The sequence below is a fragment of the Bos javanicus genome, chromosome 24 (genome assembly GCF_032452875.1).
Source record: "Bos javanicus breed banteng chromosome 24, ARS-OSU_banteng_1.0, whole genome shotgun sequence".
NCBI lineage: Eukaryota > Metazoa > Chordata > Mammalia > Artiodactyla > Bovidae > Bos > Bos javanicus.
The window spans coordinates 42,246,983-42,271,575 of record NC_083891.1 but is presented as its reverse complement, the minus strand read 5'-3'; the positions used below and the strand labels follow the sequence as shown (position 1 = coordinate 42,271,575).

Genomic DNA, 24,593 nt, shown 5'->3' with positions numbered 1-24,593 from the left:
TAAAATATATATAATGAAAGTACAATATGGTATAGCTACTGCTATTGTTGTTTCTAGGTATCTAAATCAGCTCTAGAGAAATAGCAAATTTGAACTCACGTGTAGTATGTGTTCCTACTAATTTCCCATAAGTGAGACCTCTTAGTATAATTTATATCACTGGATTTTTCCATTTCCTTAAATGAGAAGTCAGAATAAAAAAAAGAATGAAGGCAATGATCATTGCTAAAGATAAACAGATAAATAAAATATTATTTAAGATGCCCAAAGCAGAAATGTCACTTAAATTAGTTTTAAAACTTGGGCCATACATTTAAAATTTTAAAACCAAGAAATGAAATGTTTTAGGACTTCCTTGGTGGTCCAGCAGACTTCCACTGCAGGGGCAGGGCAGAGTTTTGATTCCTGATCTGGGAATTAAGATTCCACATGCTGCACCGCGTGGCCAAAAAAGAATTTTTTTAATTAAAAAAATAAAAGAAATGATATCATTCAAGAGGACATATGGGGGAGATGAAGCTCAACACTGCAATTTCTGAATAGACTTCCTGAATAAACGACAAAGAGCTACAACACAATATTTTCCCAGATCCAGTAAGAGATTAGATGTGACACACAGGAGAGTTGTGGGGTCTGATAGACTGTTTGAGTGGCAACTTGCTATTTACAAAACAGTTTTTACATTTATACGTCTTTTCACTTGATCTTCACAACTATATGAGGTAGGCAGTATTTTTCTTTTAAAGAAAAATGCAAAACCTGGGAGAATAAAAGAAACAAGGAGACACTTGTTGCTAACAAGCAACCATCCACAAGTCCCAACTGTTGCCACTCCATCCACGATTTTGGCTGTGTGCATAAAAGTGTAAAGGTAACTGGGTGGAGGCTGTGTGCATAAGTGTGTAGGTAACTGTGGGCGTGTTCTTGGCATTGCTGCTGCTATTTTGTTGTTCAGGATGGACCGCATCAAGGCCAGGCAACAGAAATACAAAAAGGGTAAGGAGAGGATGCTGAGCTTGACCCAGGAGTCGGGGGAAGGCCAAGATCTCCAAAAAGTTTCTGAAGAGGATGATGAGAGTATGTTGAAATATTTCCTTCTTCACTCAAGTACCTTGATGTTGAGTAAAAACATGATATAGGGTAGGGCTGTGAAATAACATTACTATTCATTCTAGTTTTATGTTCCAATTGTAGGTGGAATGTGTTTGTTTCAGAAAGTACATATTTAATAAATCCATGACTTAATGAATAGCACCATATTTAACAAGATGACCTTAATATAAATTAGCTTCCATTTCACGGACATATGCTTCTGAAAAAAATAGAATGGGTTGGCTTCATTTGTTCCTTTAGGGAAGATATGTGGTTACTGTTGTCTTTGATTTCTATAAGTTTTATACAAAAATTAAATACATAAGCCCCTGAATAACAGTAGTTAAAATATTCAATTATGATCTGTTCCAATGAAACTTGAGATGAAATATGTATTTATTATATCTAATTATAGATTTGTTATATCCAGTTAAGTTTAAAAGTTCTTAAAGATGCTTGCATGCTTTTCTATTTGAAAGGAATGGAGAAATAATACATGGTATTCTTCCAGTGCATAGTATCTATTTATCAACAATAAATTGATATTTTCCAACCATGCATTAAAATGATCAAAAGAGATATTTCTGGTTATTGGAATGTACGTATTTTAGCAAATTATTTGCCACTAAATTTTTCTATAATATCTGGGTGGTGCTTCTTTTTGTTAATTCTATGGAAAATTCAATGTGGGATGCATTTTTGACAGACAATCATTTTCTTATACTTTTTATATGCCCTCAGTCACTAAAAAGAAAGTGAAAATGTGGCACTCTGTTAATAGAATACTGAATATTTACCTTGTGGAATTGACTGCTGAACCACGTAAATGTTCAGTCAGTAGAATTTCTTTTCCTGACCTTGGGTGGTGTACTTTTGCAATATGTCTAGATTTTGACAATTGAGTTGTTAAAGCGTGGTTTTCAAAATTTGTTTTCTCACTTCCTGAGAATTAATATTTGGACATATTTTATTTTAGGAGAAGCAGACAAACAGAAAACCAAGGGCAAAAAAAAGCAGTGGTGGCGGCCTTGGGTTGATCATGCTTCCAGTAGGTTTTTCTTGATCCTCTTACGATTTCATCGATTCTAACCCTTATATCCTTGACCAGAATTCAGGCGTCCCCGTGACCTATGTGTTCATGCATGGTTTGATGCTTGTGACTTGATAGGAGGGGCAGAGGGGAGAAACACTGTGATCTCTGTGGGTCTCTGAGCATGACAGATGGAATCTTCCAGAGCAGTCAGCCGACTCCCATGTGGCTCACATGTCCCTGAGCACCACCCATGGGCTCAGAGAGGGAAGAGGGGTTGATGGCTTTGTTATCGGATTCTGAGGTCCAGAGCTCTGCTGAGGTGTGTTTGTTCCATGGCTGAAAACCCTTATTGAAAATGCATTTCAGCTCCTCCTGGAACTCTGAATTTAAAGAAAATCATTGTATTTGGAATGTCCATGACCCTCTTTGAAAAGCACTGGGTGTGAATGTGAATGACCGACCCCCCCACCCGCCTCCACCGCTCTGCCATTCCAAGAGCATTGATTCCATTTTTGTAAGGGTAGTTGGCAATTTATTAAGCACAAAGATGGGGATACCTTAAGACAGTTACTTTCTCACCCTGCCTCCTCAGTTTCAAAAAAGCTCTAAAACTACCCTCCAAATCCAATGCCTGATGTGTGGGTGGTCTCAGAGTCACCAGAGCTTAGACAGGACCCTTCAGAGGAAAGTCAGATGATGGTTTTGGAAAAGCAGAAGTCGATAGCCACACAGAGTTGGTGTGTTTCACCTTATCACAGAAAAAAAAAAGAATTAGTAATTGCGAAATGCAGCGGCTATGCCTGCTCTGCTTAGCAAAGGATGTAGCACTTACTCTTGGCAATGGCATATTCTAATGGAATGATCCATTTCAGTCTGGCCCACTTTGAATTTGTTAGAGTACTGAATAATTATTCATTATCTTGCAGATTACTCGTAATGTCTGCAGACTTTTATATCTTGTATTGTGTCTTGATTACTGCAGTTTATGTAATCAGACAAGTAATATCACAAGGTCCCTAACGTCAACAGGATGGTGTTCAGAATCAATAGGAAATCAGTCAGAATCCTTTCTCTCACCTAATTCTTACCATCATTTAGATCTGGTTTTGGCCTTTCACCCAAGAAATAATTTCCTAAAATCAGCAAGCCAATTTCAGGAAGTGATATTCAAATTTTGCTCCATATACCTGGATGTAATAAAATGTAATCCCAAATACTGAATTTAGCATTATTGCATGAAAAAAATTCATGAGTTCTAAAGAGTTTCATTTCATCTGCTGCTCAAGTCAAAAGACAAAGATTCAAGCTGGAATTCTGTGTGACCCACTGTCTGCTGGCGTGTCAGTCATGCCAACAGTCTCCTGTGCGGACACTGTGTGCCAGTTTCTATCAAGTCACAAGTAAACTGTGCCAATCTTTCTGTTTTTAAAGGGCCCTTTGCTAGTTTAGAGAGACCTATCCATTTCAAAATGGTGTCATACTGATGTTTTGTCCTTTAACTGGGGGTATATGCCCGCTGTGGTCATCATGAGACTTTCCTTTGCTCATGTAAACATTGCATTTTGGAAGGAATTGGATATGGTCTTCGGTCACCACCTTATGAGTTGGTTATCCTTGAAAGAACTTCCTCTGAATGTTGTTGACTTTAGAGTTTCTGATTCATTTCACCCTCATTATATCAAGTTCCTGAAGGCTGGGATTACACTACCTGTGCCTCATTATAAAACTTCCAGTGCAATGATGCCGGGGTATGTGTCATTCATAGTTTGGAATCAGATACTTCTTTTTACAAGCTGGGGAGGAAAGGAAAGGAATTGACGTGTGGCTTATTTTATAGACAATGACGAGTTCCAAAACCTATCTTTAGATTTGGAAGCACTTTATTGAAAGCCCATTTTCCCATCTCTTGAGTCATTGGGCTTTTAAATATTTCTTAGAGGTGCCAAGTGTAAGAATAAGTGTCTTTGGAATACCCTTTGCAAACTCACTGATGATACAATAACGTTGCTGTGTTATTCACATTACTGGTGAGCATCTGCACTCTTAACATGTTCTGTAGGTGACATCCTCCCAGTTCCATGTCTATATGCACACAGACCATCGCATCATTGCTGTTCAATGATACCTTCCATGCTGGTGAGACGCACTTGTTTCCACATCAGTTCTGTACAGCAGAATCCGTGACAAGCCTCACTTTGTTGTCAAATATCTGAAATACAGGACCAAGTCCCTGGTGTTACAGGTGGTGGGATTTTAAAAGCCAGCTGTCAGCATCCATGTCCATGGTACATACACAGACCCAGGCTGGAGGCAGGACCCCTATCAGAACTCACAAACATAAATATAAGAGCTTCTTTACTTATTATTAGCAGATATAGAACTTCAGGAAATATTATCTAAGTTTCATTTCAATGACAATTTATAAAGGAATAGGAGATTTTTAAAACATTTTCTTCCATTTTTAATGTGTTAATGGCACATGTCCCATACAAATTGGCAGCATCTTTCAAACAATAAAAATCAATGTACAACTGCTTATGATGAAAACTGACTTCAGTGGCCCCATGAACAAAAGTTCTCGAAGGTATGATTGAATACAGTTGAAGCTATCGTTGATTTTAGAGCCAATAATGAGGGTAAAATGTTCAGTCCTGGAAATCTCGGTGTTTACCAAATGACCACGTGACGTCAAGTCCGTGTGACTTTCCAGCAAATCTCTGAGCTTATCTGAAGCATTACTTTCATGGTCTCCATCTCAGTCCAACGTAATGCTGTGACTTTGGTTCGTTCTTGCTTATTCTTACCTTATGTTGAATTGCATTTATTTCCTCAGGCCTGGGCCCAGTCCTTTGGGCTTGGTTCCTTCTTCAAAATAAACATAACAAATCACAGTGCTTCTGTTCAAGGATATAAGGCCCAATTCATTCATTCTGCATCTTCATGGATGAAGGTCTCAGATATGTCTGAAAACATGGGCAAAATTACTCACTATCATGTTTGGTGATAGCAACTAATTTTCAACAAGCCAAGGTTTCCTGTGACCTTACAGTGGATAAGTCCAGAAGATACCTAAAGACATCACGTGATGTCATCCAAAAGATACCTCAGCATTTGAAAATTCTAATATAACTTGGAAATATGCGTATGTTTTCCTGCAGTGACAGTGCAGTTCTTGTCGCATCAGAAATGCACATGCTGGGTCTCTTTTCTCTGATAAAATAGTCATCAAACTGATAAAGATTCCATTCTCAAACTTCTTGAGCTCTCTGAACATTTCAGCTCTCTAGACTGTCTCCGTGCTTAAGACACAATATGTCTTTGGAAGGGAAATGCCAGGCAAGGACTATCCATATGGTTTGTGCTTTGTGTCTTGTGGTCAGTACAGTTCTCCTCAAATTTCAGCAAGCAACTGGGGGGCTTCTTGTTGACCAGAAGCCTAACAGTGCTAAACCGTATGGATCTTGTCCTCCTGGCTCCTTCTGTCCTAGCCTATGAGTAGAAAGAGCCAGAGTGTGGTGGTGGTGTTTTTGTGATTGTGCTTTCTTTTTTTTCTTTTCTTTTTTTTTTATGTTATTTGCCCATTTCCTCCTCATGATAATGTGTGATATAAAGAAAAACTCTTTTTCAAATGTCTTGCGGCCTGTGTTATGGCCTGTGTCTGCACAGTATAAAGTGAAGCAGAAGGTGGTGACACGTGACTCCTGGTCCCTAATCATCCCTATTGGCTCTGCCATAGCAATTTGTACCCATTCAGGCAACGCTGAAGCTTCTGCTTCACTTTGAGCTTGTCTGAGGTCCTAAAGTGCTGAACTGTGACATGATGATAGTTTTCAGTCCTCTGGGCCATCTTGGTAACAGAACTAGTTGCTCCAGGCCTGATCTGGTGTATCCGTGTACAATTTCCTGTGAAGAAGGAAGAAAATGCCAGATGAACCCAGCAGCAGCCAGGTCCCTTCCATGGCCTGGATGAGGCCTGGTGCTCCGCAGACCATGTAGCTCATCCCAGAGTGAGGTCTCCTCATCTCCTGTTTCCTCGTCCCCACTGATGCCTTTGAGGGACAGGTTATGTGTCTTTGGGGGGCATTTCATAAATACACCCCAAACTGTCTCATATTTCTTCCAAGAAATAAGTACATATTTTGTTTTACTTAGTGGTCAGGAGTGGAGATTACTATTTGTTTGAAACGGATAGTGAAGAGGAAGAAGAGGAAGAATTAAAAAAGGAAGACGAAGAGCCCCCCCGGAGGTCAGCTTTCCAGGTAACTATGGGGATAAGGACATCACAGCCTTGGTTGGTTGAAGAGGTTTTCTTTCTGACAGACCTTGACCACAGGCCTCAACTTCCTCTGCCGTATTCATGCGTGGTGGCTCCCAGAGGTTCTAGTTCACATCTGAAGTCGCGTGGTTCTCACTGTCCTGTCCTGCCTCTTGCTGTCAGCATTGCAATTGTTACTGCCAGAATTCCTGCAAGGACACTGGTCCAGCCAGCTGTTCATTTGCATAAAAAAAATTTCTGGTGCTCTAAACAAAATTAAGGCTGCCCTGGGTGTACTTCGTTTCAAGCTTTGGATCACTTGAGTGGACTTCCAGTTCCATAGGAGAAATAGCCGACCATGAAAATAAAATCCTCGCTTTGTTTTGAAAACAGTCATTTTGAATTTTGAAAATCAGTTCCCTTGGTACTTCTAAAGATTTTAGACTGTATTAAAATCATAAAAACCTCCAGCCCAGTTTTGATGTTCTCAACTTAACTGCCTCTCTTTTTCAGAACCTGCCGTATCGTTCTTGGTGACATGAGTCACCAGCCTAGTAGCGTGTGTCCAGCAATTGTATCATCAGTGTTTGTTAAAGATGTGGGCTTGTCAGTAGAGTTACATATGGGATGAAAACTCGGTAGATTTCCATTACAAGGGAGCAGACACAGGGCTGTTCTTTCCCCACTGTTAGACTACAAGGCACACAGATGGACATCTGGCCAGTCTCATGATGTCTCCATGAGGCCAGTGTCTGCTTGCTGGCCGGGTCTTCCCAAGCTGGCAGCTTACCTCCACCCTGTCTCCCTAGTGAAAGTGAAGAACTGAGTTGTTCGCGGGGACACTTGCCTCTGATGATGCTCTGTCACTTGCCCCATTGCTGCCCGCGTGTGTTTCTTGATGACAGCGTGTGCATGTGTGCAGCTGGCTTGCTCAACACTAATGACTTGTTTATTTTTATTCCAACGCGTTTCCTTCTAATCCTCACTCATCAGGCAGCAGAGGAGAGAGCGGGTTGTCTTCACCATTTTTACAGATTACATGAATGATAAATCATTTTCTTTATTCCTATCCTACAAGCAGGGCACATTTTATTACACATTCAGAGATGAGCACGTTTTAACCCAGTCGGTATAATTGTAGAGCCAAACTCATACTGATGTCTTATATTAAGTGATCAGTTTTTGGGGTTTTTTTCCACTAATTACTCTTGCTTTGTCCTTCTTTGTAGAGAGCTATTGGGAAGTTTGCATCAGCCATTTTAGCCTTGCCAAAGTCTATCATTAAACTTCCCAAAACTATTCTTCAGTATTTAATCAGAGCTGCAAAGGTATTTGACATTTTACTGATGTGTGGTGTGTGGCCCTCCGCTCCGTAGACCTTTAGATGGGCAGACCCCTGCTGCCCCACATCTGCGTTTTCCCTGTTCTATACATCTTACAATGAAGGAATGAGAAGAATTTAAAATATTGGGCAAATTTTTCCAAAAATCGTCCTGAGAAGCCAAATTCCTTATTATGGTGATTCTTGTTTTTCAGTCAGCATCAGAGCTGATTAAAAAATAGAAAGAGAAAATGCAGATACAAATCTTCTTGTAGTTCTGCCTAAGTCACGTCTCATGTTAAAAGGGTCACCTATGGTTGCATGCATCAGATATGATGTGTCAGAACATGACCATTTCTCAGAAAGCTGGTAAAATTACAAACAGAAAAAAACGACTCGTTTTGCTCCGTCTCCTTTCAGGCTCCCAGTTAAGCCTGCATCTTCCTAAATTAGACTCTTCTGGCATCTTCTGCCCAAGTTCAGTGTCTCTCTTCACTGGCCTGAGCTGCTGTGGACGGTCCACCCAGCCTCCACAGTCCACATCGTCAGAGACACTGCTGAATGAACTGCTCCAGTTATTTGTTAATTCACCCAACACACAACAGAAAGTATCTAGCTACCTCTGCTGTGGTCATTTCATAATTGGAAATCATAAATAGTGACTCACTACTCTTGTGCTTTATAGAAAGCCGCTTCTCCTGCCTTAAACTGGAGCATACATTTACACTAGCAAAATGCTCCACAAGGGTGTGGCTAGCAAGGGAGACCAAGGCTTCTCCCCTTTTACCTGGGGGTCTTATTTAAACGCAGGTTATTTAAATTATATCAGGTCCAGAGGGACCTGAAATTCTAGATTTTTCTCAAGCTCTCAGTTAAACCTAAAAGCTGCTCTGCCTTGCATAGCACAGTCTAGACCCCTGGGTTTCTTCCCTTTTTAAAACGCCAGGTTTCTGAGTTCTAGTTTAATATTCTCTGTTGCTGCTTCCTTGGATTTCTTTTCTTTTCCCCTTTTATGACTGCCTATGTATCTTTCCATTCATGTTTAAGAATTTATATGAAAGATTACAATGTGATTATTCCCCGTCTTAGTTTAAAAAATTATCTTCTTATCAACAACATAAAGTTCTGGATCACAACTGGATTAAAAAACATTTTAGAAAACTTAACCAACTTCGGTTACAGATCTCCACTTCAATAAAGTCCTCTCCTATTTCAAAAAGTAAATGCTTTTTGCGTAAGAAGTTTTCAGTAAAAGGAATCCCATTTCCCTGATATTTAAGATGAAATCACTGAGGGTGAGCTCTGAGATGAAGTTGGGTACAGGCTAGTGGCAGCAGCAGACGGAGAAGTCGATGTCATTTATACACATTTTCGTGTGTTTTTCTACCCAAGATTAGTTCTTCATGTGTCTGTTCTCCAGAGATACCCATGACACTGGGTGGTAGTTACCACTGAGACTTCAGAATTGAGACATTTCAGAAAGAAGCTTAATTCAGTGTCTTAACTCAGTAAGAATTGGGATGCTTCCTCTTCCTCCTTCATCATCCAACTTTTCCCAGAAATAGTCTGATCCTCAGTCCAGTGTTCCTGGAGCTGTAAAATATTTGTACTTCCAAACATGGACATGAAGGTCATTTTCCTACAAATGAGGACTTGTCCTAAGATCCTCCCCTTCCCTCCTTTCTTCAAACACTCATCTCAGCAAGGAAACACCAGCAAGATCAGTCATTGAAGGACCACATATAGAACCAGGAACACCATTTTAATGAGGCATCATCGGTGTGGCCAGAGCCCTTTCTACAAGATACCTTCATTTCTATCCGAAACCCTCCCCTGCTCTCTCCTCCCCTCTCTTGTCTCCTAGGAGTTTCATTTTTCTTCAGAGCAAAAGATTGTACACGTAGTACACTCACAAATCCTGAATCACTTTCTTATTTTCCACTTTGGCATTTTTGCATTATCCAAAAGCAATATTGTAATAACACTATTTTAAGGAAATGTCACAGTATGTATTTCTTAAGCCTGAAAATTTCTTTCATTTAGCAGTTCAGATTCTTTTAAAGAATCAATATTTTGCTGAAGCAAGTTTGCCTATTAACGACCTAAACCTCAGAGATATTCTTAATAGAATCTCCAGTTAACATGCTCAATAAACATCAACCATAAATTCCTTTTTCTGGTGCTCATGCTTCAAATTGCAATTCGCTTTTCCTTTTCAAAATATGTTTCTGGCATAAACTAGGATAACTTTTTTGACTCCTGGGTTTATTATTCAGAAACTATACAGATCTTGTATGTGTGTGAATTGCCCGTAAGATTCAGATTTCTACCTGTGAGGAAATGCTCTGACCTAGTAACCCACCACCTTTACATTTCCGTGGATGGAAAAGTTGAACTTCTCTTTACTTCTACGATGCCAGTGGTTTGTTTACACTGTGTTTTTCAAGGATTTCAGAAATCTGAAAGTAATATAGAATAAAATGAAAGTGTTGGGGTTTACAAGTACCCCTCCTCCTTTATCTTCATGATAGAAACCCAGCTTCCCTGAGACCAGCTGTGTTCGTGGGTGCACGTTGAGCATGCTGCCCGGCTTCATGGTTGTGGGTGGCTGACTTTGCGTTCCAGGGTTTTCTTTGTGTTCCTTCTGCATGACTTGGGACACTGTTGGTGGGCGGGACATTCAAAATTGCTCTGTTGTGGTTACTGGTTGTCATGTATTAATGCAACTGTTTTCAGCTCTTGAATGAAAATGACAGAAGGTGACCTAAAGCTCCCCTGTTCTCCTTCCACCCATTCTGGAATAACCTCTTAACCTTCACAGCACAGTATCTTTCCTCTCCAAATACTGATCAATCTACAAAGCTCTTTCTCAAGTTGGTGGTAATAGTTGTTACTCACAAGAGAGAGTATCAAACATGCAAAAGTAATTTCCCAAAGTAAATGAACAAAAGATGTTTCGGTCTTGACTCAAACTTTATATGTGTCGGGAGAAAATGAATGACACTTAGCCAGCCTTCTAGCTTATGCCTAGTATGTGTCACACAAGGGAATCAGGAGCTAAGTGTCAGAGATATAGTAGGATGGGAGGATGGGGGAGAAGTGGGCATTCGTGGTTCTAGAGAATCTCATGATTGTCTGATACTGAACAAAATACATGCCTATAACATCTATTTTCACATTTTATTTCATGGCCAGTGAGCACTGGTCAGCTCAGTATATTGAGAGGTGTAAGACAGGGAGGTTTAATTCATGTTGAGAGAAAAAATATATATATTTCTGAAAGTCAGGAAGCTTGGTGTTGGTCCCTTTTTCTTTAATTCAATTTATTAAAAGTTGAGAAAATAATGAAACTTTCTCCCTTCAGTTTGTTTATCAAGCCTGGATTACTGACCCTAAAACAGCACTCCGACAGAGGCGCAAAGAGAAAAAAAGATCTGCAAGAGAAGAACAGAAAAGAAGGAGAAAAGAATCCGGGGAGGGTGAGTGATGGAGAGGGCTTGCAGCTGACAGGTATTGGACCAGGGACAAGCTTGGGAGGAATGAAATTTTTAATGTCTAAAGAACACAAAGGCTTTTACTTGCCCTTTCTCAGGTCTTGGAATAAATTAAAACATGAATTTATGTTGAGGTACATCTAATAAAATGCGAAGAGAGATAGAAGCAAAATAACCCCAAAGAAAGTAGAAGCAAAATAATAATTTTTAGGTGGCTATTAAGTCATCGAAAAGACATAGAAGACGACCTGATCATTAAGTGAAAAGCTGTTCTTGGAAAATAAGAAAGATGAACCTTTAGAAATTTGATCAAGAAAAAAAAGGGAAAGAACACTTAAAGAGCAGTCAAGGGCCAAAAATGGAACATATCTACCAGTGCTGTATTCAACACTATCAATTCATTCAAAAACATATGATAGAAACATGTTTCTAAGGGGAGGAAATGACGACAAACACACCAAAACAAAGTTAAAAAGCAAGTGGGGAGCTCAGGGAAAATGTTTTTATTATGTATCAGACTAAAGATCAGTGTTCTGGCTATATTAAGAACTTCTGAGAGTCAGCAAAAGAAAAATTTAGCCCAATGAATGAATGGGTATGAAAAGTAATTCAAGATCAGAAAATAGAAACAGCCAAAAGGAACTCAGTTTCACTAAGTAGCTCAATATGAGAAATGTAAACTAAATATTTTGACATTCTGTTTTTTTAATCGATTGGATTAGCAAGAATGTAAACATAGCTCTGGAGCTAGAGCAGGCGTCTGTGCTCTGTTTGGAGCTAGAGGAGGCGTCCGTGTCTGTGGTATTGTAAACAGCGCCTCCACTTTGGAGAGCAGATGTCAATCGGAAAATTTAAGTGTGTGTCTCCTACTGGGGATCCCTCCCACCTCCAGGTGTGTGGCTTCACATGAGTCAATATTTGCACATAAGCACAAATACACGTGGGCTTCCCTGGCAGCTCAGCTGGTAAAGAATCCATTTGCAATGCGGGAGACCTGGGTTTGATCCCTGGGTTGGGAAGATCCCCTGGAGAAGGGAATGGCTACCCTCTCCAGTATTCTTGCCTGCAGAATTCCATGGACAGAGGACCCTAGTGGGCTACAGTCCATGGGGACACGACTGAGCGACTTTCACTTTTTTCACATTCACAAGCACATGTGTCTAACAATATTCATCAAACATTATCACTAACGAAAATTTGGAATATCCTAAATGTCCACGTAAAGAAGAACCAAATAAATTATGTGACCAGTGTATTACGGCATACTATTTAGGAGGTTAAAAAGCAAAATGAATTACTTTGAACTGCCATGGAGAACAATTCCTGACATACTGTTAAGTGAAAAGCATGCTGGCATGCACATTATGAAACCACTTACGAAACGAAACTGAAGTGCCTCCAGACAATGTTTTGCATTTTTAATGGATGCATGTAATCGTGTATAAATGCACAAGGAAAAGACTGGGAAGAAAACTTAGCCAGTTAATTGCTGTGGTGACTTCTGGCAGAAGAGGTGGGGAGGCTGAGAGTAAGGGGTAGGATTAAAGAAACCTTCAGGCTTGTTATATTTTAATTCTTTACAAAGGAAATGTGTATATTGATTCTTTGTGAAATTAAAAATGTATTCAAACAAGAAAAGGAAAACATAACTTCTAATGGAGCTCTAATGGCAAAGCTGTTCTCTTTTTTGACCGTTCTGCTCCCTGCTGCCTCCTGTAGCTTTCATTTTATTTTACTTGATTGGTTTAAAAAGGCAAAATTAAGACACTGAGGATGTAGCAAGTCAAGCAGTAAGGAAGCGGATGCAGTATAGCCTGGAAAGCTACCCTAAGGCACCAAATCTTTGCAGGGGTTGTGTTCTCTTCAACCCCTTTCCTGGGTATACATACCTGTGGGCAGGTACTGTTTCCTTTGATTCAAAAGTGAGTCCATGCTGCACAGGCTCTCCTGTATGTTCATTAGCAATATATCATGAACACTTCTCCAATTAAGTATTTATAAAACTATATCATCCTTTTTTAATAGCTGCAAAATATTCTGTAATATGGATATGCATAATTTATCCAACTCCTCCATCGCTAATGGATATAAGATTTGCTTCCAAATTTTTGCCACAATAAATAACACTATCAAGGATTTCCTCATATAAAAATTCATATGTAGTCATGTGTGTGTGTGTTTAAATGCATGGCAAAAGCAGGAAGAACACACACTTTCCCCAAAATAGATGATCAGAAGTGGAATTTCTGGGTTAAAGTGGGTGCTTTTTTTTTTACTTTAATAAATATTTTCCCAAGAGATTTTAGAAATTTAAAGTCCTCTGTATGAGGTGTAGGAATGTCTATTTCCCTGGAGCTTTGTCCTATGGGCTGTTACTACTCTTTTTATCGTGTGTCTTTTCAAGGATGACAAACAGCTTTTGTTTTCATTTGAATTTTCCTAACTAATAAAGTTGAATATTTTTTATTTCATATTTTCTTGGTTTTTGTCGGGGGCAGGGGTGGCTTCCTTGGTGGCTCAGATGGTAAAGAATCTGCCTGCAATGCAGGAGACCTGAGTTCAATCCCTGGGTCGGGAGGATCCCCTGGAGAAGGAAATGGCAACCCACTCCAGTATTCTTGCCTGGAGAATTCCATGGACTAATGAAACTAATAAGGTTGAACATTTTATTTCAAATTTTCTTGGTAAATATTAAAATGAAAAAAATTTGAATACAAAAGTAAATAAATTTTACTTTCAAATCCAAGATTTAAACATTTTTATCACATTTCATAATAGTCTATTGGATTGTCTTTATTAATCTAGGAGATACTTACATTAGGAATATTATCCTTTTGTAGTGTTACAAGTATCTTTTTTTCCAACCCAGTGCTTATCTTTTAGTTCATGGTGTACGTTTTCTAAGTAATGTTTCATTTTTTTCTGATGTCAAGTAGGTCTCTCAAGTAGGTTTCTTTTTGGAATTTCTGTATTTTCATCTTGCTTAAGAAAGTCTCCCCCCCCCCAGGTGTTATGCATATGTTTTCTTGTATTTTCCTCTTAATTTTATTTACCTTTTGAATTTTTATTATTCTTTGGAGCAGAGATCTATTATGCTAAGCCTGTTTGGTAAATGAATCTTGCTTTTTCTATTAATTTAAATGCTCCTTTTGACAGTGTTAATCTCCCATTTAGTCTTAGGTATGTTTCTGGGTTCTATATTTTGATCCTCAAGGTGTTCAAAATTACAACCTCATAGTTTTTAACAGCAGTCAGCACACTTTTTCTATAAAGGGCTGGATAGTAAATATGATAAGCTTTGCACTGTAGATTCCTGCTGCAACTCACCCTGCCTTCTTGAGCAGATTTGGATGGTATGTCCCCAAGTGGGCATGGCTATGTTCCACCAAAATTTGAATTTTATATAATTTTCATATGCATAAAATATTCTTCTTCTTCAGACTTTTTTTCAACTATTGAAAATACAAAAACCACTCTCAACTCACAGGCCATTAAACAACAGGAAGCAGGAAAGATTTGACCAAACAGTTTGGTTTACCATCCCCAACTCCACAATACTCATTCTGAAGTCAAGTGAGGAGAATCTGAAAGCTCAGAATTCTGACAACTCTTCTCTGGGAGCTCTTCAAATAGGCGGAACATCCCAGATTTCATTATAAAATTCCTCTCAGTCCAGAAGTGTAGCATCAGTGTTAATTTACCCTGAAAGGATGTAACTCATGTTTCTTGGACACTCTTGGCAGGTCCTGTGGAGTGGGAAGACCGGGAGGATGAGCCAGTCAAAAAGAAGTCTGATGGACCAGGTAACAGTGAAGATGCCCATCAGCAGGGGAGGTGGGGGCGGGGGCTGGGAGTGGGACTATGTTTCTTGCCCAGATGGTGCGTGAGGAAGGCTGCCTGGAAACAGTGAATTAAATCCTGTTTCTGGACTGTGACTCAATAATCAGCATCCCTTGAAATCGCATCTCTCGTGAAATTGCATCTCTAGTGAAATTGCAAAGGGACTCTGAAAATGAGACCTACCTTTGCATTGTGGGATGAGATGTCGGATTAGAGTCCATGTGTAAAGTCCTTTACCCAAATGCCTGTGAAAGGGAGTTGGGAACAAATTATAAATGTCCCAGGGAAACCATCAGCATGGAGGCCCCCCAAAATATTGGCATTTAGAAGTCATGGAAAAGGAGTGAAGTGAGAGGTAGTTTCAGTCCCTGGGTGGGGAAGATCCCCTGGAGGAGGAATTGGCAACCCACTCCAGTATTCTTGCCTGGACAATCCCATGGACAGAAGCACCTGCAGGCTACAGTCCACGGGGTTGCACAGAGTCGTACACAACTGAAGTGACTGAGCACGCATGAGTGGTAAGTACACTGGGAAATGAGCAGCCTCCAGGGCTTGGGCTGACTCCCCCTTTTAGCGAAGAAACCTGAATCCCAGCGCATCTTCTCAGGACTCCACACTGTCAGGGACAGAGCTCACATCTTCTGAGCCCCAGCCCAGGCCCAGTGGCATGTGGGCTTCACCAAGCCTGAGACTGGGGGGAACATTTCTGCATCAGAAAAAAAAAAAAAAAAAGAGGAGAAACAAAACCCTCTGAATGCAGTGAACCCACATGCCTCTCTGGCTCCACAGACACGTGGCTTCCTCTGCCTCAGGGCTGGCAGTCCTGGGTGCACCACTTACCCACAGGCAAGGTGTTCAGGCTCTTTTGTGCTGGACACAAATACATCCATGGATGCCATCTGTTGACACAAAACGAGACTTCCCAAAGGCTCTTCAAGCCCTCAGAGGCACGGTCCTTGAAGCGGGCCTCCACGTCCAGACGATCGTCTTGCTGTCTGTGGGGCAACACCCTGTTATTCCTGCAAACCTTTTCCTGGTAACAGTGCCCCTGCTTCGAGTACCTTGTCTCCTTTGCCATAAGCTTTACACACATTAGCTTGTTCAACTCCCTCAAAGCCCTCTTCCCCACTTAACACAGAAAAAAACCAAGGCAGAGAAAAACTAGCCAAGTTTCCCAAATCTACATGACCACTCGGGGGTAGAGATGAGCGTCGGAGGTGAGCTGGTCACACGCAGCTCCCCAGGCGGGTCCCAGACACAGCCAAGAGGAGGGAGGTGGCCCAGGGTCAGTGGGCATCTCAGGGCTCCTATGGTTTGGAGAGGACTGACCACACAGTCAGAATTTTATAGTAAGCATAGCTTGGTGTCATTAAATACATGTGAGGAAGATGATACAGGGGTTTGGATAGAGTCTTAGTGTGTAGACTGAATTCTGTACGAAATACCTTTGAAAGGTGTTCAACTACAGTTCAGCTGTAGTGGGAAACATCAGAGTCTTACTGAACCAACAGAACAAGAAAAGCATTAAAGGAACCAATTACTTGGATAGATTCAGACTGTTTCTGGCCAGTAGCAAATACCCTTGAATGCAGGCTGTACTTCTAATTAGACCTGGTGTCTCTATATGGACCTGTTTCGACTGAAGCTTTGACCTGCCGGAGTCCAGCTCCAGCAGCCAGGGATTCAACTTGAAGGGGTGGGCGGTATCTGCGAGAAACTGAGGCAGCTTCTCATTTTTCTTGGACTGCCTGTTTATTTCAAGCTTATGATTCTCTTTTATACTTTTATAAAAGCATTAGGTCAGAGGTTTGATATTTTCAGTTCCCACTGACCCAGATTTGTTGTCTCCATAAATCATTGTTGCCCCTCAAAAGGAGTTCCTGCCTCAGCAATTCGCTTATCTACTTCTTCTCATGTGTCCTTGTGAATACCCTGTAACTCATGCTAATGTCTGGGCTGCATACCACACTCCTCAGTTTATTTCTTATCTTTCTAAGTCCTATTTGCCCCTAGTATCCTAAGCTCACTATTTCTTAGAAAGGGCTTCTAGCTAATAATATCTCTAAAGTCCCTAGTTTCTATAAGCTATAGTAGAATATGCTAACATTACAGCAATCCTTATATCTTTAGCTTCTAACTATTTTAATTATTCCTAAGCCCTAAATTCAGCAAACTCCTTTGCTATAAACACTTTTCTCACAAATGGGCTTCAGATAGCAGTCCCTCCCATGGCCTCAAGCTGGGGCCTGTGTGCTCACCCTGGAACACTTTTTTGTAAAAGTCCTTAAACAAATGTCAGTGATTAACTTTATGAATTATTCTTTGAGCACAGCTGCAGAAGGCTTTATGCCTTCTTATGCTCCTCTCAAAAACAATAAGCACCTTAATATTCTCTTCAGTCAACTCAGCCGAGAAAAGGAAAAAACAAGTCAGAATCACAAAGCCTAACTCCTTCATTCCGGGTCCGTGCCTACGGAACAAAGGGTGGGGGTGTAGGGCCATGCCTCCATTTTGTCAGTAACGCCTAATGCGGCTCCCGACGTTGACCAAAGGTTAACAGTTCTATCCGAGTTTGGTTTGGGTGCTGCCAGTGCAGGTGTGGAAAACCCTGCCCACCACTTCCATGCCTGTGCACACCAGTGCCTCCCGTCCCCACCACAGCCCTGTCTCTCCATGTCAGGGTCAAGGACAAAACCAGGCAGGGCTGCCTTTGATAAAACACCACTGCTCCACACACAGCACCATGACTGAGGGTGCAATGTCCCTTTAAATCAAGTTCTCTTCTTCCTCCTAGACAACATCATCAAGAGGATCTTTAATATTTTGAAGTTCACCTGGGTCCTGTTTCTGGCAACCGTGGACAGTTTCACAACGTGGCTCAACTCCATCTCCAGGGAGCACCTCGACATCTCCACTGTCCTGAGGATCGAGCGCTGCATGCTGACCAGAGAGATCAAGAAGGTAGCCCTGCTCGAGACCCTGCTTCGCTTCTGCCCGAGTCACAAAAGTTCTAAAAGCCAGGGTCCAGACCTCCACAGAGGCTCAGACAAAATCCTTCCTCTCCAGTCTTTGCATAACCCCTCTGCTTTTTTGGTATATTTCAGTATTTTCCATGCTCAGAATGATAATGTACACACCACACACACACACACACACACACACACACACTCACAGTCCTAGGATCTTGGCCAGCATGTTCACTCTGTCACCTCTCGTCACCACGGTTCCCAGCTGCACTGATTCTGTTGTATCTCATAAAGGATCATGCGCTTTAGTCTGGGAAGTTTGGCCTGAAACTTCTCATAGGGAAAATTAGGAATATACACATGTGGAGGCTCAGAAGGTAAAGAACCTGCCTGCAACTCAGGAGACCCAGGTTCAATCCCTGGGTCCGGAAGATCCCCGGAGAAGGGAATGGCAACCCACTCCAATATTCTTGCCTGGGAAATCCCATGGACCGAAGAGCCTGACGGGCTACAGTCCATGGGCTGGTAAAGAGTCAGACATGACTGAGTGACTAAGACAAAACATAGGCATAGATGGTTTCTAGGTTACATTTGAAAAAAAAGTTCATGGCTGGAAAGGTTACTCTCACTTAGCAAAATTATCAACATATGAAAAGGGATTCCTTTTTAATTTTTTAATTTTATTTTTTGAGATGTGGGTGGCATATACCATTTTATTCATTTCAGGCTTACAGTATAATAACTTGGTATTTATGTATATTGTAAAATGATAACCACAGTAGATCTAGTTAACTTCCATCACTGCACCTGTTATAAATTTTATTGTGAAGAAGACTTTGAAGATCTATTCTCTTAATAACTTTTCAATACGCATACAGTATCGTTAACTCTAGTCACCATTGCATCCCCATGGTTTATTTATTTCATAACTGCAAGTTGTACATTTGACCATCTTCAGCCTTAAACTAGGAGGGGTTCCCTGTTCAGCATGACCCAGTAGCATCTGGCACCATTAATTCAGTGAGTTGACGTCAATCCTCAGCTTGACTAACTTGGCTTTTCATCCTGCTCAAGGTGTGTGTGATGGCGGAGGGCTGTCCGTACTGAGAAGCGCTGATGTCTGCACAGGGCTGTGACAGTGTCTCCCTCTCCGCAGGGCAACGTCCCAACCCGGGAGAGCATCCACATGTACTACCAGAACCACATCATGAACCTGTCCAGGGAGTCGGGACTGGACACCATCGACGAGCACGCTGGCACTGCTGCAGGTGCCCAGACTGCCCACAGGATGGACAGCTTGGATTCCCACGACAGCATCTCCAGGTAGGTCACATGCTCCACAGTGGTGCTGCTTTCCACAGGGATGACAGAGGTGAGAGGTGATGGGAGAGGTGCAGGCTAATCAGAACCTTGGGAGTGCCCAGCTGCTCTGGGCTGTCTCCGTGGGCATGGCCCAGCAGAGCATCGCTGCCCCTGGTCCAAGCAGAGAGAAGCAGATATCAATCATAAATTATTAGAAAGACCCATGTGACCCACGGGCCCAGGACTGGGATTTCCAAGCTGGAGTTAAGTCAGATGAGCCTCCTGACACAAAATGAGTACCTGTATCGAGAACTGCATCTTCAATGCCTTTAAAACGCTGTTCCACAAAGTATCTTCTGTTCTAGAGTCTTCTGCCACCTGTTGCTCTCCATCTTCTTTCAGAAATTTTACTGTATGATTAGGAATCGTAAAAATTTGAGAAGTGGTTCTGTGGGCCCCACCTTCCGAGTTGTGTGGTCACACCCCTGCTTCACACGGGCCCCTGCACTAACCCTTCCCCGGGGCTGCACTGTGTGGGGGTTTCCTCACTTCTTCCTTAACAGACCCCTTGAGATGTACTGTTATCATCCCCATTTGACAGGGATGTGAACTTCTTATGACAGTGCATAAGGCTGCAGACTAGTTCCCAAAGGGGAAAATCACACATAATTACACATTTTCCCCCATAGAACTTCAGGCGTTTCACAGGCTTCCTGAATTTTACGCATGAGCCTGGCTTAAGAATAGTGGCTCCAGAACCAAACTCTCAACCCAGTGAATCAAACAGAAAATTAGAACGTGAACTGAAAATCAGTTGTTCATAAAATAAACATACATGATTCCTGGATTAGTAACTTTCAGCTGTGTAACAACTGATAATATGGTTAGTTAAGAAAGTGAGTAAATATTGTAAACCACAACTTTAGGAGGGATAAGAGGAAAAAGAAAACAAAGACTGGCTAAAACAAAATCAAGTAACTGCCTTTAAATCTGATCCAAGATGACAAATCTGCCCCCATAGTCAAAACCTGTGAGGTGGGAGATATTAAAATTCATTGATTGCCTTTTAACAAAGACTGTCAAAATACTCCAACATTTTTAAATGGTCAATCCATCAACAAACTTACTAATAGAAAACCAACACCTTTAAAATTATTTTCAATGTCCTTTTACTCATTATTTGTAATGTGAAGAAAAGGGAGACACAATATTGGTCATTTATGCCCTTAGTAAGGGAGTGAACATATTTTCCTTCTTCTTAAAGGCCAAGGAAAACTTCCATTTTTTTGTTGTTCTTGTTTAGGAAACTTTCAAATTTCCAAACAATTGTGTGTCTGCAACAGAGTCCATAGGAAGCCACGCTGATTTCTGACGAAGCAGTGGTCTTTTCTGGGAGGGACCCCGGTGTGGGCATTTGCCGTCAGCACACCTATGCCCTGGGGCAGGTAGCATCACCCCCGTCAGGGGTGCGGGGACCCACACGCTCTATGTGGCCCAGCCCCTTAAGGACCCAACCTGCAAGGAGTTGTCCCACCCGCCCCATCTCACCCACTTTTCCCTTCAGCAGACAGTAGAGTAGGAACCTAACAAATGTGCTTATGTTCCGTTTGACTTACTGGAACAGTCACGATTTCTTTCAAATCCAGATGTATGAAATCAGATATCCTCTACCTTCCCAGAAAATAAAGTTCCTTCAGGAAACATTGGTGACATTCCAAGGAATATTCCTAGATACATGCAGAGTGTTTATTATTTGAGGTGTGTGCTGTGTGCCCCTGGGATGGCTCCAATGACCTGAGGACATCAGTTAGATTTGTCACCTGTTTTTGTAAAGCTCCTGCTCATCCCTTTCAGTTTTAAAACTGTCCTGGCTTGGATGACAAGCTAATCCACTGCAAATAACCCAGTAGTGTGGGGTCTGAGGGCGGGCTGCATGGTGGCAGAAATCACCCAAGAATTAACAAGGTAAAGAGGACTTTGTGGTCAGAGCATTAATTCCACACAGAAAATCGGGCAGGTCAGGGTGCACAGCCTCTTTCTGCTGCAAACTCCTCAAAGGCTGGGGGATCCACCTCTGAAAATATGAAACAGTACGGAAGCTCAAAGATCTAGTTCCCTCATCTCATAAATGATGAGACTGAGACCCAGAAGAAGGGGAAGGGATTTATCTAAACCCCGGCAGGTAATCAATGTCCACTATGTTTCTAGTTCATCTCACCATTATCTCCTCTTTTTATTCAGGATGAGTTGGCATCAAAAGGAGTTAGGGTTGTTCTTTAAAATCCTTATTAGAGACCGTTTGGTTGCTCGCCTTGTCCCTTCCCTCTCCCATTGCTGGGTCCTGTCTTGGCCATGTGGCTGTGACATGCAGTCAGGGTGTTCTCCCACAGAGCACTTGGGTGTGGGGGCTGCTATGGCTCTGAGAACCTGAAAGCCCTTTAACAGTTCCATGAGCGCCTCAAATTCCCCACCCCTAAAGGGGACCCCAGAGGTCACTCCCTCATATTGAATGGTTTCCATTTCTGCCCCCACAGTCACTGACTAAGGGCACTTACTGTGTGGCCGGCACACAATAGGTCCCCTGGTGCAATCACTAGAGGCTGATGTTCATCCAGTAAATCAGCTGTCTGTAACATGAAAGGTCAGCTGGGTCACTCGCTCTCAGGCTGGAAGCCAGTGCCCCAGGAGCCTCCATGTCAACAGCTTCAGGGGGTGTTCTTCTCTGGGATTCAACTCCACATGTGAACTGCAATCATGCCTCCATCTGAGCTGTTGGCTGCTACTGGGATCACCCAGTAGCAGCTCAGCCCTGAATCTGCCTCAGTTTCCTCCCTGAGTGTCGAGTGACAGGTGCTGAGGATTCAGCCAGTGGGATCTCACCCTGCTGACATCTGCCGAGACCTAGAATGTGATCACAGAGAAAATCACTCATTGGGCTCAATGAACAGTTAACAGACCAGATGCCCTGCCACTGCTGGACTTCCTGTGTTGTTGCCTTTTTACCATTTCTTTTCTTTTCTTTTTGATGTTGGTTTATATCCAGTTGCATATCAAACCAGCATCTCTTCTCCAAGCCATCCAGTTTGGCTCAACTGAATATCACTCAGAAAATGGGGTGGAAAATTCAGTTTGTTGCAGTCAATCCTGAGCTTCCTTCTTTTCTTTTGGAAACCATGTTGTTTAAATGGCATTCTTATATAAATTTTACTTGAGCAGGTATTTCTGCTTAAGAACTGAACTCAGGATTGGGGAAGGGGGGCTCTGAATAAAATATATTTCCTGTCTTTGAAAAAAAAAAAAAACCTCAGCTGTACAATTGTAAAGATGAATTTTGCTCTGTGAGAGACAGGTCAGGACTTGTCATTATTCTAGTTCCCTGTCCCACCCAGAGAGCAACACTTCATCCTTTGTCAGCAGTCCTGTTCCCAGCCCAGTGCTATCCTGTCTCATCTTCCCTTCTCTGTCCCGGAGCCCCGCTGCGGTGGCCGCTGTCCGTGGTGCTGGAGTGGCATGTGGTCTGCTGCATGGCGGTATCTGGGTCTCTGACGTGTGTGACTCCTGTTTCCGGCGCTGTTTTAACACTGTGTCTCTGTAACTGTTTGCGCTGCTAGCTGCTACACGGAAGCAACCATGCTGTTCTCAAGGCAGTCCACCCTTGATGATTTAGATGGACCAGAAACTGTGCCTAAAACGAGTGAGCGCGCTCGGCCCGGGCTCCGTAAAATGCTCAGCATGGATGTGTCCTCCTCGTCCGCCGAGAGCACCAGCTTAGGCTCCAGGTGCTCACCCGTGCATGCTTTGTCTGTGACCGTGTCAGCCCCTTCCGTGTCATTGCACAGATGAGTTATTGTGACCTGTGTGTTTTCGTTCACTTTTGTCTTAAGAAGGTGCATGACCAATGAAAGCATAACCAGCATCCTTCCTGGGACACAACTGGTCGTTCCCAGGATAGTGTTCTATTCAACTAACCGCTCTTTGCTTTTTGTCTGTTAGGAGTTTCTTTAAAATCCTACTATAAACATTCTCCATTTTGTAAGTATTTCACACTTTCTATTTCCAAAGGAGCAAGCATGTTTCCTCCTTGGTTGAGGGTGCCTGTAGGCAGTCCTCAGGGGGAAAAATGGGTCAGGAAGAGTAGGAAACTTTCTCATAATTTTGTCCAAAGATCTACACAGTAGGAGTTAATCCCAAATCCTGTATGTAGTCACATTTGGTCAATACAGAATGAATCTGTCCACATGCTACAAGCCCAACTGACATGCAAGTTAGAATATATTCAACCATTGTTTTTAAAATAATATTATTATGCAGTAGAATGTATTACCTTGGGAGACCTTAACTTGTTTGGTTTGGGAAAGATTACTTTGGGCTTACGCTTTCTCATTAAACCTCACGATAAAAACTATAATCATGCATAGAAATGAAATCACTTGCTTAAAATCCAAAAGCTCTTCTTTGAAAAATCAACAGGAGCACAGAAGCACAAGCTGTATTGTGCTTATCCTGACACCAAACAACCACCCAAATAACCCACCCCGAATCTAAGGGCAGTGTCGGCAAGTCAGCCAATGTTAGGGCCTTGTCTCCAGCAGCTGTGTACGTATGTACATTCAGAGCTTCAGGAGGCTGGCACCTGGCGTTTCAGGGAATGCCATGGCCATTTAAGATGTCCTCTGGTGGGCACATGCTATGCCATTCCAATCTGCTGATTCCTGAACGTACCAGGATTTACCTGAATCACTTTGAGGTCAGACCTCATCAAAAACCATAAAGAGCATTCTTGTGATAGCTTATGGTCCCTCTGGAAGTTAGAACCTGGTGTGGGGCTGGTTCCAGTGGTCTGAAAACTGTGAACTGGGTGACCAGTCAGTTTCACGGTCATGTCTAATCAAGGTAAGTCTTAGCCAAAAGCATTGTCTTGGCATTCTGAGAGCCTAATGTGCTGTAGGCACATGTAGGGCCAAAGTCCTGGGGCCCTGAACAACCCTGAATTAGGATCAAGAGCTCATGCAATTCTGGCTCTTCAGTCTCAAGGCTCAGCCAGATGCATTCATTCATTCATGTGTGTGCACCAGTGTCCATGACAAGAGAAATGGGTACAGTCTGCACCTTTAAGCGTCTCAGCGATATGACCCCAGCTGCTCACACACACCATTTAAGGAGCAGCACCTTCTCAGAGCCTAACAGCTGATCATTGCACACCCCGTATACTCGGCATCTTCAGGTGACTTTTCCCCCTCTCTTCAGGGCCGGGTGTGTTGAGGTACACAGCACAGCAGGCAGACCTTGA

General features: G+C 42.1%; 1 protein-coding gene across 3 annotated transcripts in view; it reads left to right on the top strand.

The window, feature by feature from the left end:
- Nucleotides 1-24,593, top strand: part of PIEZO2 (piezo type mechanosensitive ion channel component 2) — a 252,316-nt gene that overhangs the window by 205,844 nt on the left and 21,879 nt on the right. For 2 of the 3 annotated variants that reach the window (XM_061399951.1, XM_061399952.1), the window contains exons 30-36: nucleotides 956-1,077; nucleotides 2,069-2,140; nucleotides 6,278-6,384; nucleotides 11,066-11,180; nucleotides 14,939-14,998; nucleotides 17,830-17,996; nucleotides 19,158-19,324. In XM_061399951.1, the coding sequence (XP_061255935.1) occupies nucleotides 956-1,077; nucleotides 2,069-2,140; nucleotides 6,278-6,384; nucleotides 11,066-11,180; nucleotides 14,939-14,998; nucleotides 17,830-17,996; nucleotides 19,158-19,324 (810 nt within the window). Of the gene's footprint in view, nucleotides 1-955; nucleotides 1,078-2,068; nucleotides 2,141-6,277; nucleotides 6,385-7,609; nucleotides 7,709-11,065; nucleotides 11,181-14,938; nucleotides 14,999-17,829; nucleotides 17,997-19,157; nucleotides 19,325-22,914; nucleotides 23,083-24,593 lie in introns of all 3 variants that reach the window. The other variant, XM_061399953.1, reaches the window with a different exon arrangement.